Source organism: Parathielavia appendiculata (assembly GCF_033297405.1).
Source record: "Parathielavia appendiculata strain CBS 731.68 unplaced genomic scaffold N657scaffold_7, whole genome shotgun sequence".
NCBI classification, from domain to species: domain Eukaryota; kingdom Fungi; phylum Ascomycota; class Sordariomycetes; order Sordariales; family Chaetomiaceae; genus Parathielavia; species Parathielavia appendiculata.
In genome coordinates this window covers 1-10874 of record NW_026944226.1, presented here as the reverse complement: position 1 = coordinate 10874, position 10874 = coordinate 1, and the positions used below count along the sequence as shown (strand labels likewise).

Genomic DNA, 10874 nt, shown 5'->3' with positions numbered 1-10874 from the left:
GAGAGCACCATAGAGCATTGGCTCTAGGTGGCTCTAGAGAGCACGAGAGAGCAACCAAATGCATCTAGTATATAGTCACTCGTTCTGGAGGACTCTGGGAGTTCTCCAGTAAGCAACTCAAGTGCAGGATTGTCAGTACCCTTGGACATTGCTTGTTGTGAACCCTTTGGCTTCACCGAACCTCACCCCGTTGTCAAGTATAACCTTCAGGAGTCCCTTTCAGAAGTTGGGGCTTTGAGATTCGTCACAGATACCCACCCTCCAAATGCCCCAAGCCAAGTCCACCGCAATCAGGTTGGCATTGGCCAAACAACGACAGGGGAGAGTTCTCCCCGAAAGCGTAGGCAAATTCTCAAAGGCTCTGGACGTAGCACTCCCTGGCAAGCACACTCGCGATCTCTACGACAAGTTGAAACGAAAAGAGGTGTCACGGGATTCCCCGTTCCTGTTCTCAAGGTTATGTCATATGCTTGCGGTTATGCATACGTCATGGGGTCTGATCATACGTCTATGGTCATGCTTACGCATAGGCCTCTGCTCCAGTACTTAAGGTCTGGTGGCACGCCCATTCCTGTCATCTAGCTCTTGCTCTCGTTGTAGCAATATCGATCTTGTATGTGCGAGCTGACCAGACCTTGGGTGGGGCCTGTGATGGGCTGAGCCCATGATGGCCTCGGCAACCCTCGGCCGTGGTATCATGATAACGTCATCCTGAGGCAGGCAGTGTCTATGTGTTCCGGAGCATATAAGAGCTGCCCTCTCTTCCTGTCATCTAGTTCTCTCTTTTCTTCTTCTCTCTCCATTCGAGGCAAACTCGTAGAGTCGTCACCAGCTAGTTGCAATATACTCCTGGGACCGTTACACAAAGCTCATCGATGCCGTGTTCGTCTCGGTTAGGCCGACTGTGATCCCTTCCTTGCTGATGATGTAGCCCGGCCAGTAATTGTCGGTGGAGGATGGGGGAACGGCCCTGGTGCGCCCTCGGAAGCTGGTAACGTGCAGCAGCGGGTTTTTGTTGGGTGTGCCTTGGGGCTGCCCGTCGTGCGTGCGCCCGAACCCCGAGCCGAGGATAAAGATGCCCCGGGGATTGTCTTCCGTCGAGTATGGATCCCCGAGACAATCCTTGCCCGCCACGTCAATGTCGTACTCTTTGCACACGTACTTTCTGGTCACGACGAGGATGGGGGCTCTTGTTCTGATATAGTGAGGGAGTCTTGGGCCGGGAGCTGTATCGGGATAATCGTACGTATCCCTGAAGTAGATGTTTTTGGTCACCCAGTAGCCGTTATAGAGGATCTTGCTGCTAGATAGATAATGCCATCCTTCCTCTGCGCCGTCCGGGGGGTGCCGGTCTAGCCCGAAACGTTGCGCGCCGAGATAATGATGCCGCAGCTGCCCGTGTCGACGTACAAGGGAACGGATTCGCCGCCGATGGAGATCAGTACGCCCTGACGTGCACGTCATCTCCAAATGCGAGACCAGGCTCGCCAGCCTCGAAAAACGGAATTAGCCCAGTCGCCGTGTATCCGGTGTACGTCCCAGCGTGCGTTAGGCCCAGAAGCAAGGCAGCCCAAACTGTAGCAGACTGGAGAACGAAAGTGGTCATTTCAAACTTCTGCTGATGAACAAGCAGAGCGGCGTGAAACTTGGTAACGCGGTGCACGGAAGCAAACACAGGATCAAACGCCTGCATATCAAAAAGAGCGACGTCTAGTTTTTCTACCAAGTTGACCAGCGATAACGCAACAGGGTTGGATAATAAGATGCTGTCAACGTTCACTCCATTAGGCATCCGTCGAACCAGTCTGCCAATCAGCCAACAGTCCAACGTGGGGGACGGCACACCTCCGACTTCCCCGCTGGCCGCGGCTGACGTTGCGGATCTCCCTACCCCTATCCGCTTAGGTCTTGTTCCAGAGCCTCGCGGAACTTATACCTGAATTCTTATACCAAGACATTATGAGGGAGATTCATATACCCCTGACATTGCTCGAGTGTTCGTCTCTTCAAGATCAAATGTCGCTTGTTGCCCTGGTAAGGTATCAGAGACAGAGAATTCAAACTCGTACTTGTTCCTCCCACGCGGACCTCACTGCCCCCTAATATTCCAAACGGTCTCGGCAACACTCGGACCACAACACCGAGCACAGTGGTAGTCGTAAACTTCCGTTTTACCCCACAGGCCCATCACCACCCATAGTAAATCCCTCAACCAATCCTCCTCACAGCCGGCTCCCACGTCTCCCGCGCCACCCCCATGCCCTCCATCATCATTCTCTTCTTCAATCCCGAGTCCACCCGCGGTCGATACGGATTCGTGGGCCAATAAGCCCTCCACGCGTCACAGTTGGGCACCATCTGATCCAGATGCATCAGGTCCGGGATCTCAGCCTTCCTCTCCAGGAACTGAATTCCCAGGCCCATGCCCACATGCCACGCAATATGGCAATGCATCAACCAGCAGCCCGGGTTGTCCGTGCGGAAGGCAATCACCAGCCACCCGCCGCCGGGCATCTGCTCGACATCCCTTCGGACAGGGTTGTTGAAGTTGAGCTGGTTGGTCATGGTGGCGGCGTTGAACGTCCCCGAGCCCATACCAAGAACCAAAAAGTCGTGTCCGTGCAGGTGGATTGGGTGAGGCAGCGTGAACCCGTTTTGGATGACCCAGAACGTCCAGACGTCGGCCTGCGGGACGTCGACCAGATTGATGGCGGCGGGGAACGAGTAGTTGCCCTCTAAGATGTACTCGAGCACCGGGTGCTCCCACTCGACGCTGATGGGCGTGTTCTTGACGCGCCACTCAAAGACCTGGCCGCGGTCGGGGTGGGTTGGGAAGGCGAGGGAGACGGGGAGGGTTGAGTTGGGGTTCAGCTGGAACTGGGAGGCCGAGAGGGTGCGCTTGACGATGGGGCTGAAGCCCGTCTCGCCGTTGCATGTGGCCGTCACGGGCGTCCCGCGGTTGGTGGGGAGGGCTGTGGTGCTGGCGCCGGCGTAGGACCAGATCGCCGCCGGATAGGGGTTGCGCGAGCGGCCGCAGCTGTTGGTGGCCTCGAGCGTGGCGTTGAACCAGTAGTTGGCGACAGGCTGGTTGGCCTCGACGATGACATCGTAGCGTTGGCCGACGCCCATGAAGAGCTTGCTGCGGACAACGGGCGTGATGGGGACCAGGTCAGTGGCGATGACGGTGAAGGTGTGGCCGACGAGGGAGACGGTGAAGGAGTTGTCGACGCTGGGGTTGATAAGTCGGATCAGGTGCTTCTTGCCAGGGGTCAGGGTGAGGCGGTCGTAGGCACCGCCCGGGCCGAGCGGGTTGATGTTCTTGCCCCGAAATAGAACGTTGTCGCTATCAGGGGGTGGCCCGTTGCTGACCTTCTCGGCCCTGAGATGGAGCCGGTCAGCTGTCTCGTGATAGTAGTCGGTGATCATGTACGGGCCAAGGTCGATGTCGTAGTTTGCGCTTGCCGGACCGCGCACGATGAGGGCGCCAACGACGCCGTTGCCGTACTGGGCCGAGTAGTGGCTGTGGTACCATGACGTCCCGTACTGAGTGACATGGAAGTCGTACCGCTTCATGTGGCCGGGCGGAATGGGGCATTCTGTGACGCCGTTGGCTCCGTCCTGGTTGCTCTCGCCAAACTGGCGGATGCCGTGCCAATGGATTGAAGTCCTGGGCGGTTAGCATCAAGGGATGTAAGAAGAGAAGCCAGCGTTCTCACCCGTTGTCTTGCATGTCGTTGTAGACGTTGACAATGATGTAGTCGCCCCAGTCAGCCTCGATCGTGGGTCCGGGGAACTGATCTGGTGTATGTGAGCAACGAATTATGAAGTTGACGAGTCAAACAAGGTAATCAACTCACTATTGATGAGCATGGCCGGCTTTCGAACGCCGTCGGGGCCAAGCCAATTCGTCACATTGGTAATGTGTAGATCAATCTAGGGCTGTTAGTTCTTGCCCTTGTCTGGTTCATAAAGGGGCGTCATGCAGACATACCGTCCGAGTGTTGAAGGCAGGTGGAGTAGTAAACTCATAGTCCGTGCTGATGTTCCAGTTGTTCTTCCAGCATCCCCGGTTGGTGGCATTGTTCTGACCACATGGCTTGCCGCCAGGGGTAATGGTCTGCCTGGGCAGGAGGTCGATGACTGGGTTCGGCTGGACTGGAGATGCCACTGCAGTCTGGAGCAGCACCGACAGAGCGTAGCAGGCTGCTGTTGGCTTATCCAGGAGCCAGCGCATACTGGAGAGCAAGAACGTGATAGCCTGGGCAGGATGGAGTAGATACAGTCGTTAGTAAAGTCTATCACAGAGTCGTTAGTTGCTAGGACGCAGAGCAGGGCTTATATAGACGTCAAGAACCGGCTCCTGAGCAGTACTGTCCTCATGAAATCCAATGACACCACCAAGCTCTCGACACCCTGCTCTTGCCGTCCTCGAGACGCGGCATGCGGGTGCCATGTTCTTCTCAGCACGATCAGGCCTCCATCACTTTCCACGCATGCGTCCGCAGCAACAATCCTTCCGTGCTCCGAGCATCGCAGTCTTGGCCGCACGAGGCGATGCGGACTTATGGACGGCTCAATCCCCGGCATCCAGCTCGGGCTTGACCGGCATGTTGTGAGCTCTCCTGTCGTCATGTCTGGCCCATGTCGAATTCGGTGAGCACTTCGCGGCAGGTGTGGATCTCCGGGGCGCCGGACAGGACATGACAGGGCTTGAGATCAATGTTCGTGATTCCTGACTGGTCTGAGGGTGTGGTACGCAAGCGAGAACCAGGCACAGGGAGCCGCCATGCGGACTGAACCCGGTGTTGGTGGTTCTTGAGGCTGACGCCACAATCCACGTCGGTTTTCTCGCACGGGAACTTCAAGACTTGGGTGCAGCGCGGGGTAAAATGGGAGGGTGGTTTACACCACTGATCCCCGGATCCCAACCGTATCTGGACCATGATGCTACGTGACAAGAGGTCATGTTATGCGCTCCTACGGGCTGTGCAGCTCTCGGGACTCTATAACGGCGCCACAGCATGAAGCCATGTAGACCGCAAAGGCTTCAGGTGAAGGCCTGCCTGGATATGTGTTGTAAACTACAATATTGTTCTCTACGGCCGCGTTATCCGGTTAACTTGACGATACTCCATCCGAACTTACTCCCAATCTCAGTACGCTCGTCTGGCCACCAGACACCTCCGAGGTCCGGCCAAGGACTTTGGGACGGGAACATTGTGCCTGGTCTATTTTTGGCCTGTGAAGCTACAGGTCCCGACATTCATAGAGCTGAGCAGCACATGTGATTAAGAGTAATGATCGGCAGAGGGAGCTTCCCGCGATGCATCGAGTTTGCCACGCTCAATCATGTTAGAAGTTGAGCTGCGGTTTTTAATTGGGCGCCTAACACTGCGGACGGGTGTCCCGGCAGCCAGTCGTGTTTCAAGCTGAGCTGCTTACGACGGTCTTGGACGGGAAGACACGGGAAATAGATTAATCGACGGACACACTGCAACCCTCTGTGGCAGCCCTAGTGCTTGGACCGGGAAGTTTTGAACCTTTTTGGGCGTCCAAGCCCTCGTTTGCCCACGGCACCCGCCTGTCACCTACACTGCCGACGCTAGGAGAGTTTGACAAGTTCGGCACCGAGTCCCTGGGTTTGACACGGGATGAGTGCGAAGCTATTGCTAACTAATGCGGCAAGTGCGGCAAGCATGCATCACGACCGCGGGAAGCACGGGAAGCCATGAAAAACAGTCGTGTGATAGGTAGTTTACCATTTACCCGTTTCCTGGGTCGGTTGCGCCCCATTTACCCGGAACCAGAAGTTCGCGTTGGGATGACAGCCCGGGAGCCAGATCTATGTGTCATTGTCGATGGCTGGCCACACAAGCAAGCAGACCGCTTGTCGGTCATCGGACGACCCTCCGACGAGGCACTGTCGCGACGCCGACTTGCTACCCTTGCCATGCCTCGCGAGGCATGCCGTAATATTGCGAAGAGGATCATCAGAATCGAACGCATTTGGCCCTGGAATGCAATACCCTCGAATGACAATGGGATAGATACCTATCCATGTTCTGTTTCTGTTGATTGAGTTGCAGATCTTCATGAAGTCGATCACGGTCTCGGGCCGGTAGGCGGTTCCTTAGTAGCTCTCGATATTGACAGCCAGAACCAGGTGGGGCAAGGCAATTGGTTAACAGATTTTCCCGTCTTTCCCGGGTCTCAGACTCCATCGTTGCCCGGTTTTCGAACTCTGCAGGCAAGGCGTCCTTCCACTTTTTCCAAGTCTGATCTGATTACAACACGGTAACATGGCGGTTCACTACCTCTGTGCATGAGTATTCGGCAAGGACAAGCAGGCTCCAAGCTGCGAGATCTAGAGATGATGCTTGGAACTTACAAGGCACATTAACCCAAATCTCTTCAGGGTACGATATAATTGATCGGCAAATATACGATCGACGAGAACGATGATGTGCTGTATCAGGTACCTAGGTATCTTCGTGTGTGAACATCCTAGGCTCGCCTCTACAGGTGTTTACCGTCGCGTTACAAGTCATCTTCTTAAGTATCTGTATACCTCCTTAACATTAGGTTTTGGGAGAATATTCTTTTCTTCCTCCGTTTCTGGTGTAACGTGTTCACTACCGTGTTCTAGCCTTCTTGGATGTCCTGGTTGCCCGTCAGTTCAAGGAGCTCGCCCTCCTCACCTGCCACATGTGCAGCCTGCCTCCAGTCAGCCTGCCTGTAGGCGAAAGACAATTGGTGTAAATCTATAAATTCAGGGTCCTATACAGCTATTGCTCCTCGTAGAGTGACAACCTGAGTCCCCACTCGCACAAGGACACCGGCGTTGGCAAAGGATTACCGTGTTAGTGTGTATAAGAGGTTAAACATAGTGGAGAGGCGGATTTGCGGATTACATAGTGTGTGATTATGACTACAACATGGTGCTGAAGAGATCTGTAACCCTAAAGGTACCTACCTGATGGACGGCGAAATGGAGATGATTATAGTCTGTGCTGGCTCCGGTCTGCCCGCGGATCGACCGGGGTCCGGAGGACGCTGCTAGCAACCACGTGGGCGCCCGGCCCGAACGGGAACTAGGCCTAAACAGGGGTTCAATCTCCGAAATCACCGGGCACGTCACATCTTATAAGCAACCGAGATGGAGCCCTTGCAAACAGGAGCTACGGAAGCTCGAACCACGGTGGAACTTGGGGGCACGTGTCTCAGCCCAACGGTTACTGTCCCGCAAGAATACCACAACCAGTGGGTCACCGGTTCGCTCGCCTACGGTGGCGATCCTTTCGGCATGGTAGAGAGCGATGGACTGCTGGCGGCAACGCGGTCATCGGAAAATAGTGAGGAAAATTGATGGGGTTGACATACTTATACAGCGCAACCTCTCCTGTCACCTATCGTGCTGACTCCGGTTTAGTCTTCTCTTCGCTGAGCACGACAACATCATGATGTCGTCCTTTCTGTTCCATGCCGCGTCCCTCGCTGCCGTGGCCCCCGTCATGGCTAGCTCGCGGCTGCTAGCCCCGCCCCAGGACATCCTCATCGACACTCCAAGCGAGTCGGCCACCAGCCCTCTCCAGTGGCTCGGTGCTAACAGCCCCTGGTTCGCGGGGCCGAATGTGAACGGCATCGACCATGAGGTACCTGAAAACTGCTACGTCGAGCAAGCGGCATATGCGGTCCGGCACGGATCGAGGTATCCAGACAACGGAGCCTACAACGGCTGGGTGGCCATGCAGCAGAGGGTGAGCCACCAGCACACCTGCGTTTGCTTCCTCCCTGTTCCTACGCAGCTGACCTTTCTAGTTTGCACCTGAAAACGGCTACACGGCCTCCGGCAGTCTCTCTTTCCTGCCTACCTGGAAAACGGTCCTTACCAACCCTTCCATGCAGATCGCCATGGAGAGCCCGACAGGGGCTAAGGAGGCTTATGACATGGGCTACACCCTGAGGACTCGGTATGACAATGATCATAATTCTTCTATGTTATGTACCACTTACACCGTCAGGTATCCCGACCTGTACAACGACGGCCAGCCGTTCATGGTTTGGGCAAACAACTACACGCGGGTGCTGCAGACGGCCCAGATGTTTGTCCGCGGGTACCTCGGACCATTCGCCTCTACATATGGCAGCGTTGTCTCGGTGACTGCGAAGGGCTTTCCTGATGCTGTTGGTGACTCATTGGGCCCGTCCGACATGTGCCCCAACTTCAAAGACACTTCGGGGGCGGATCAGCAGGCCATCTGGACCGCTATCTTCCTCCCTCCTATCAAGCAGCGACTGCAGGCCATGATCACGGGCAACCTCACTCTCACGGACGACGACATCCTCCAGATCCCCTATCTGTGCGGCTTCGAGTCACAAATCACTGGCCGGCTCTCGCCGTGGTGCGATGTGTTCACCGACGACGAGCTGAAGTCGTACGAGTACCACAACGACCTCCGTTACTACTACGGCGTCGGACCCGGTACCGATCTCAACAAGAAGTTGATGATGCCCTTCGTCGACAGTGTCGTCGGCCTCTTGGCTCGAGGTCCCGAAATCACCGGCACCGCTGCCGACGGCAGCTCTTTCGCCGTCCCAAAGCTCCTCATGGCCTTCATGAACGACGGGCAGCTGAACGAGATGGCGGCGGCGATCGGTGTCTTTGACGAAGAGCCGCCGCTGGACCCGAGCGTGCGAGACGACAACCGGCTGTACATGGCAAGCCGCTTCTCCACCATGCGCGGGACCATCGCTCTCGAACGGCTCAACTGCGTCACGACGAAAGTCTGCCGCCCGAAGCCGACAACGTCTTCTCGACTCCGCCGTGACAGCCTCAACAGCGTCACACGCAACGAGACTTTTGTGCGCATCCGCCTCAACGACGCAGTGTACCCAGTGCCCTCGTGCAGGAACGGCCCTGGGTCGTCGTGCCGCCTGAGCGACTACAAGCAGTACATTGCCGACAAGTACGCGGCGCAAGGCAACTGGGTGCAGAACTGCAATGTGACGCTGCCGGAGGCGCCGACTACGGTGCGCGGGGCGAGCTTCTTTACCGACTTGAGCAAGCCGTGGTTACGGGTGATAGCGCCGTAGGCCATGGAGCTACAGTGGGGGAGAAGGAAAGGGGAACTGGATGTGGTCTAGCTTCGGGCACAGCATTCCGATAGCCTTAAGGTAATGTCTTGTGAACTGAAGGAATGTAAACATGGTCTGCACAAGGCATTGACCCCTAGTTCTATCCGTCCTCAGATGTTGAATCCTCATCAAGTCCCTCAAAGAGTGGAACATCAACTGATATGGGCCAATACTTCATTCCCCAGTGTTTTGTGTCTTGTATCTCATCGTCCAAGTGTGACAAGTTGTTGCCAGCAACATTCCATGTCGAGCTAATTGAACGGACAAGGCAATGCAGCTGGGAGGCAGCTGTCCTCTTGGTCAGCTTTAAGGCTACTTTCCGACGGCTGGAACACCGAGGGTTTCTCACGGTTCAATATTTCATGATCAGCAGGAGATACCGCTGGGGTTCCACGAGCACCAGCCGGATGAGTTGCAAGACGACCAGTAGCACTGGCCGCTCTGGCAAGCGGAGCCGGCTGGACATCCACGCTTGTCAAGCGTGGCCTCGTTGTGGCGAGCGTCGACAACACCGCCAGCGGGAGCAGGGGCAGGGGCAGGGATAGCCATGGCGACGGCTGCGAAAAGGCAGGTGATGGTTGCGGTGACCTTCATTGTTGCTGAGGGATGAATGCAGTTGGAGTTGCGGTTGCGGAGTGTGTGTGAGAAGTTTGATAACGGGGATGGAGGACAGAGAGGAAAGGTTCACAGGAGAGTTAGCTTGCTTTATACTTTTTTTTATCTCACCCGACAACTCACAAGTTTCCTCTCTGTCCTGCAGTTATCGTATTTTGGCTGTGCTTCCTCCTTCTCTCCCTATCATTAGTAATTGGCGGCTTGAGTTCCAAGTTGCTGACCACCCCATAGAGGACCTTGCGGATGGGATACTCCGAGGCCACGCTTGACTCCAGATTCCACATTGGGTAGCTATAGCAATGGACCTATTGGTTGTTCTATGTGAAAAACGCCAACCAGCAGTGTTGCTGGTGGGACGGATAGGGAAAGTCTACTATTTTGGGAATCGCTGACGGTGGTTGAGCAAGTGCCATGGAGCTGTTCAAGGTAACATTCCCCGCCACGTTGAGGCGAAATACTCAATACAACCTCTTCTCACAGTGGCCATGAGGAGCGGAGCTCAGGGACTGGAACAAATTAGCCTAAACTTCTTTCCTAGAGCAGCTTAGTTACAGTACTCAACCACTTGTATTACACAGCAAAAGTTCGTTGATCAGAAGAGAGATGAAGAGACATTTGTAACGTTATTCGGTAACTATTCACTGACTCTACCAGTAGCATACCTGAGGCACTCGACAAACCTGGTTGCATCATTCGAACTCAGTTATACTACCTGGTATCTTATGCAACGCTAGTATCTCCCCTTATGTGTCAATGTTATGCCACGGGGATAATATAGCATGACCTATACGCGATGACTTTGTTGTGAGGGGTGGCCAGGATGTGATACTTGACACAGCATCATTTCATGGGCGTTTCTTCTAGTCTCAGGTAAACGATTCGATATACTTCTTGCCCCTCAATTTTGTAGGTTTTAGACATAAGAGGCGAGAGCTGATTGGGCTTGTCTTACCATTGGGTCACTCGTATCCTGACATATATGTGATCAAAGGGACGAGGCCAGAACGGAAGCCGATTCTTGACTACTTACGTAAAGTCTTCAAAACCGGCGCCTTTCGAAAGCTCTGAGAAAACCTTATCTAACTACGCTGACTGCACGCCCGCGCACTTTGCTGCGTGGCCGC

The 10874-nt window shown here is 55.0% G+C and overlaps 4 protein-coding genes across 4 annotated transcripts; 1 reads left to right on the top strand and 3 right to left on the bottom strand.

Annotated features, from left to right (window-relative positions):
- Positions 1 to 505: 505 nt before the first annotated feature.
- On the bottom strand, positions 506 to 1720 carry N657DRAFT_645683 (uncharacterized protein). Its single transcript, XM_062792989.1, has one exon. It carries the CDS (start codon positions 1462 to 1464, stop codon positions 859 to 861), a length of 606 nt encoding a protein of 201 aa, XP_062646749.1. The 5' UTR covers positions 1465 to 1720; the 3' UTR covers positions 506 to 858.
- Positions 1721 to 2034: 314 nt separating this feature from the next.
- N657DRAFT_597141 (multicopper oxidase) lies at positions 2035 to 4234 on the bottom strand (the record flags this gene model as incomplete). The annotated part of the gene is made up of 3 exons (XM_062790021.1): positions 2035 to 3667; positions 3717 to 3798; positions 3988 to 4234. The coding sequence occupies 3 exons, from the start codon at positions 4232 to 4234 to the stop codon at positions 2209 to 2211; spliced, it is 1788 nt and encodes a 595-aa protein (XP_062646748.1). The 3' UTR covers positions 2035 to 2208.
- A 3053-nt stretch (positions 4235 to 7287) lies between these two features.
- Positions 7288 to 8989, top strand: N657DRAFT_597140 (histidine acid phosphatase; the record flags this gene model as incomplete). Its single annotated transcript, XM_062790020.1, has 4 exons — positions 7288 to 7352; positions 7430 to 7757; positions 7819 to 7970; positions 8022 to 8989. Coding segments are annotated over exons 2-4 (1419 nt in total), but the record flags the coding sequence as incomplete, so codon positions are not given.
- Positions 8990 to 9153: 164 nt separating this feature from the next.
- On the bottom strand, positions 9154 to 9851 carry N657DRAFT_645681 (uncharacterized protein). Its single transcript, XM_062792988.1, has 2 exons — positions 9485 to 9851; positions 9154 to 9423 (listed from the first exon to the last, which is right to left on the bottom strand). Exon 1 carries the CDS (start codon positions 9727 to 9729, stop codon positions 9502 to 9504), a length of 228 nt encoding a protein of 75 aa, XP_062646746.1. The 5' UTR covers positions 9730 to 9851; the 3' UTR covers positions 9154 to 9423; positions 9485 to 9501.
- Positions 9852 to 10874: the final 1023 nt, after the last annotated feature.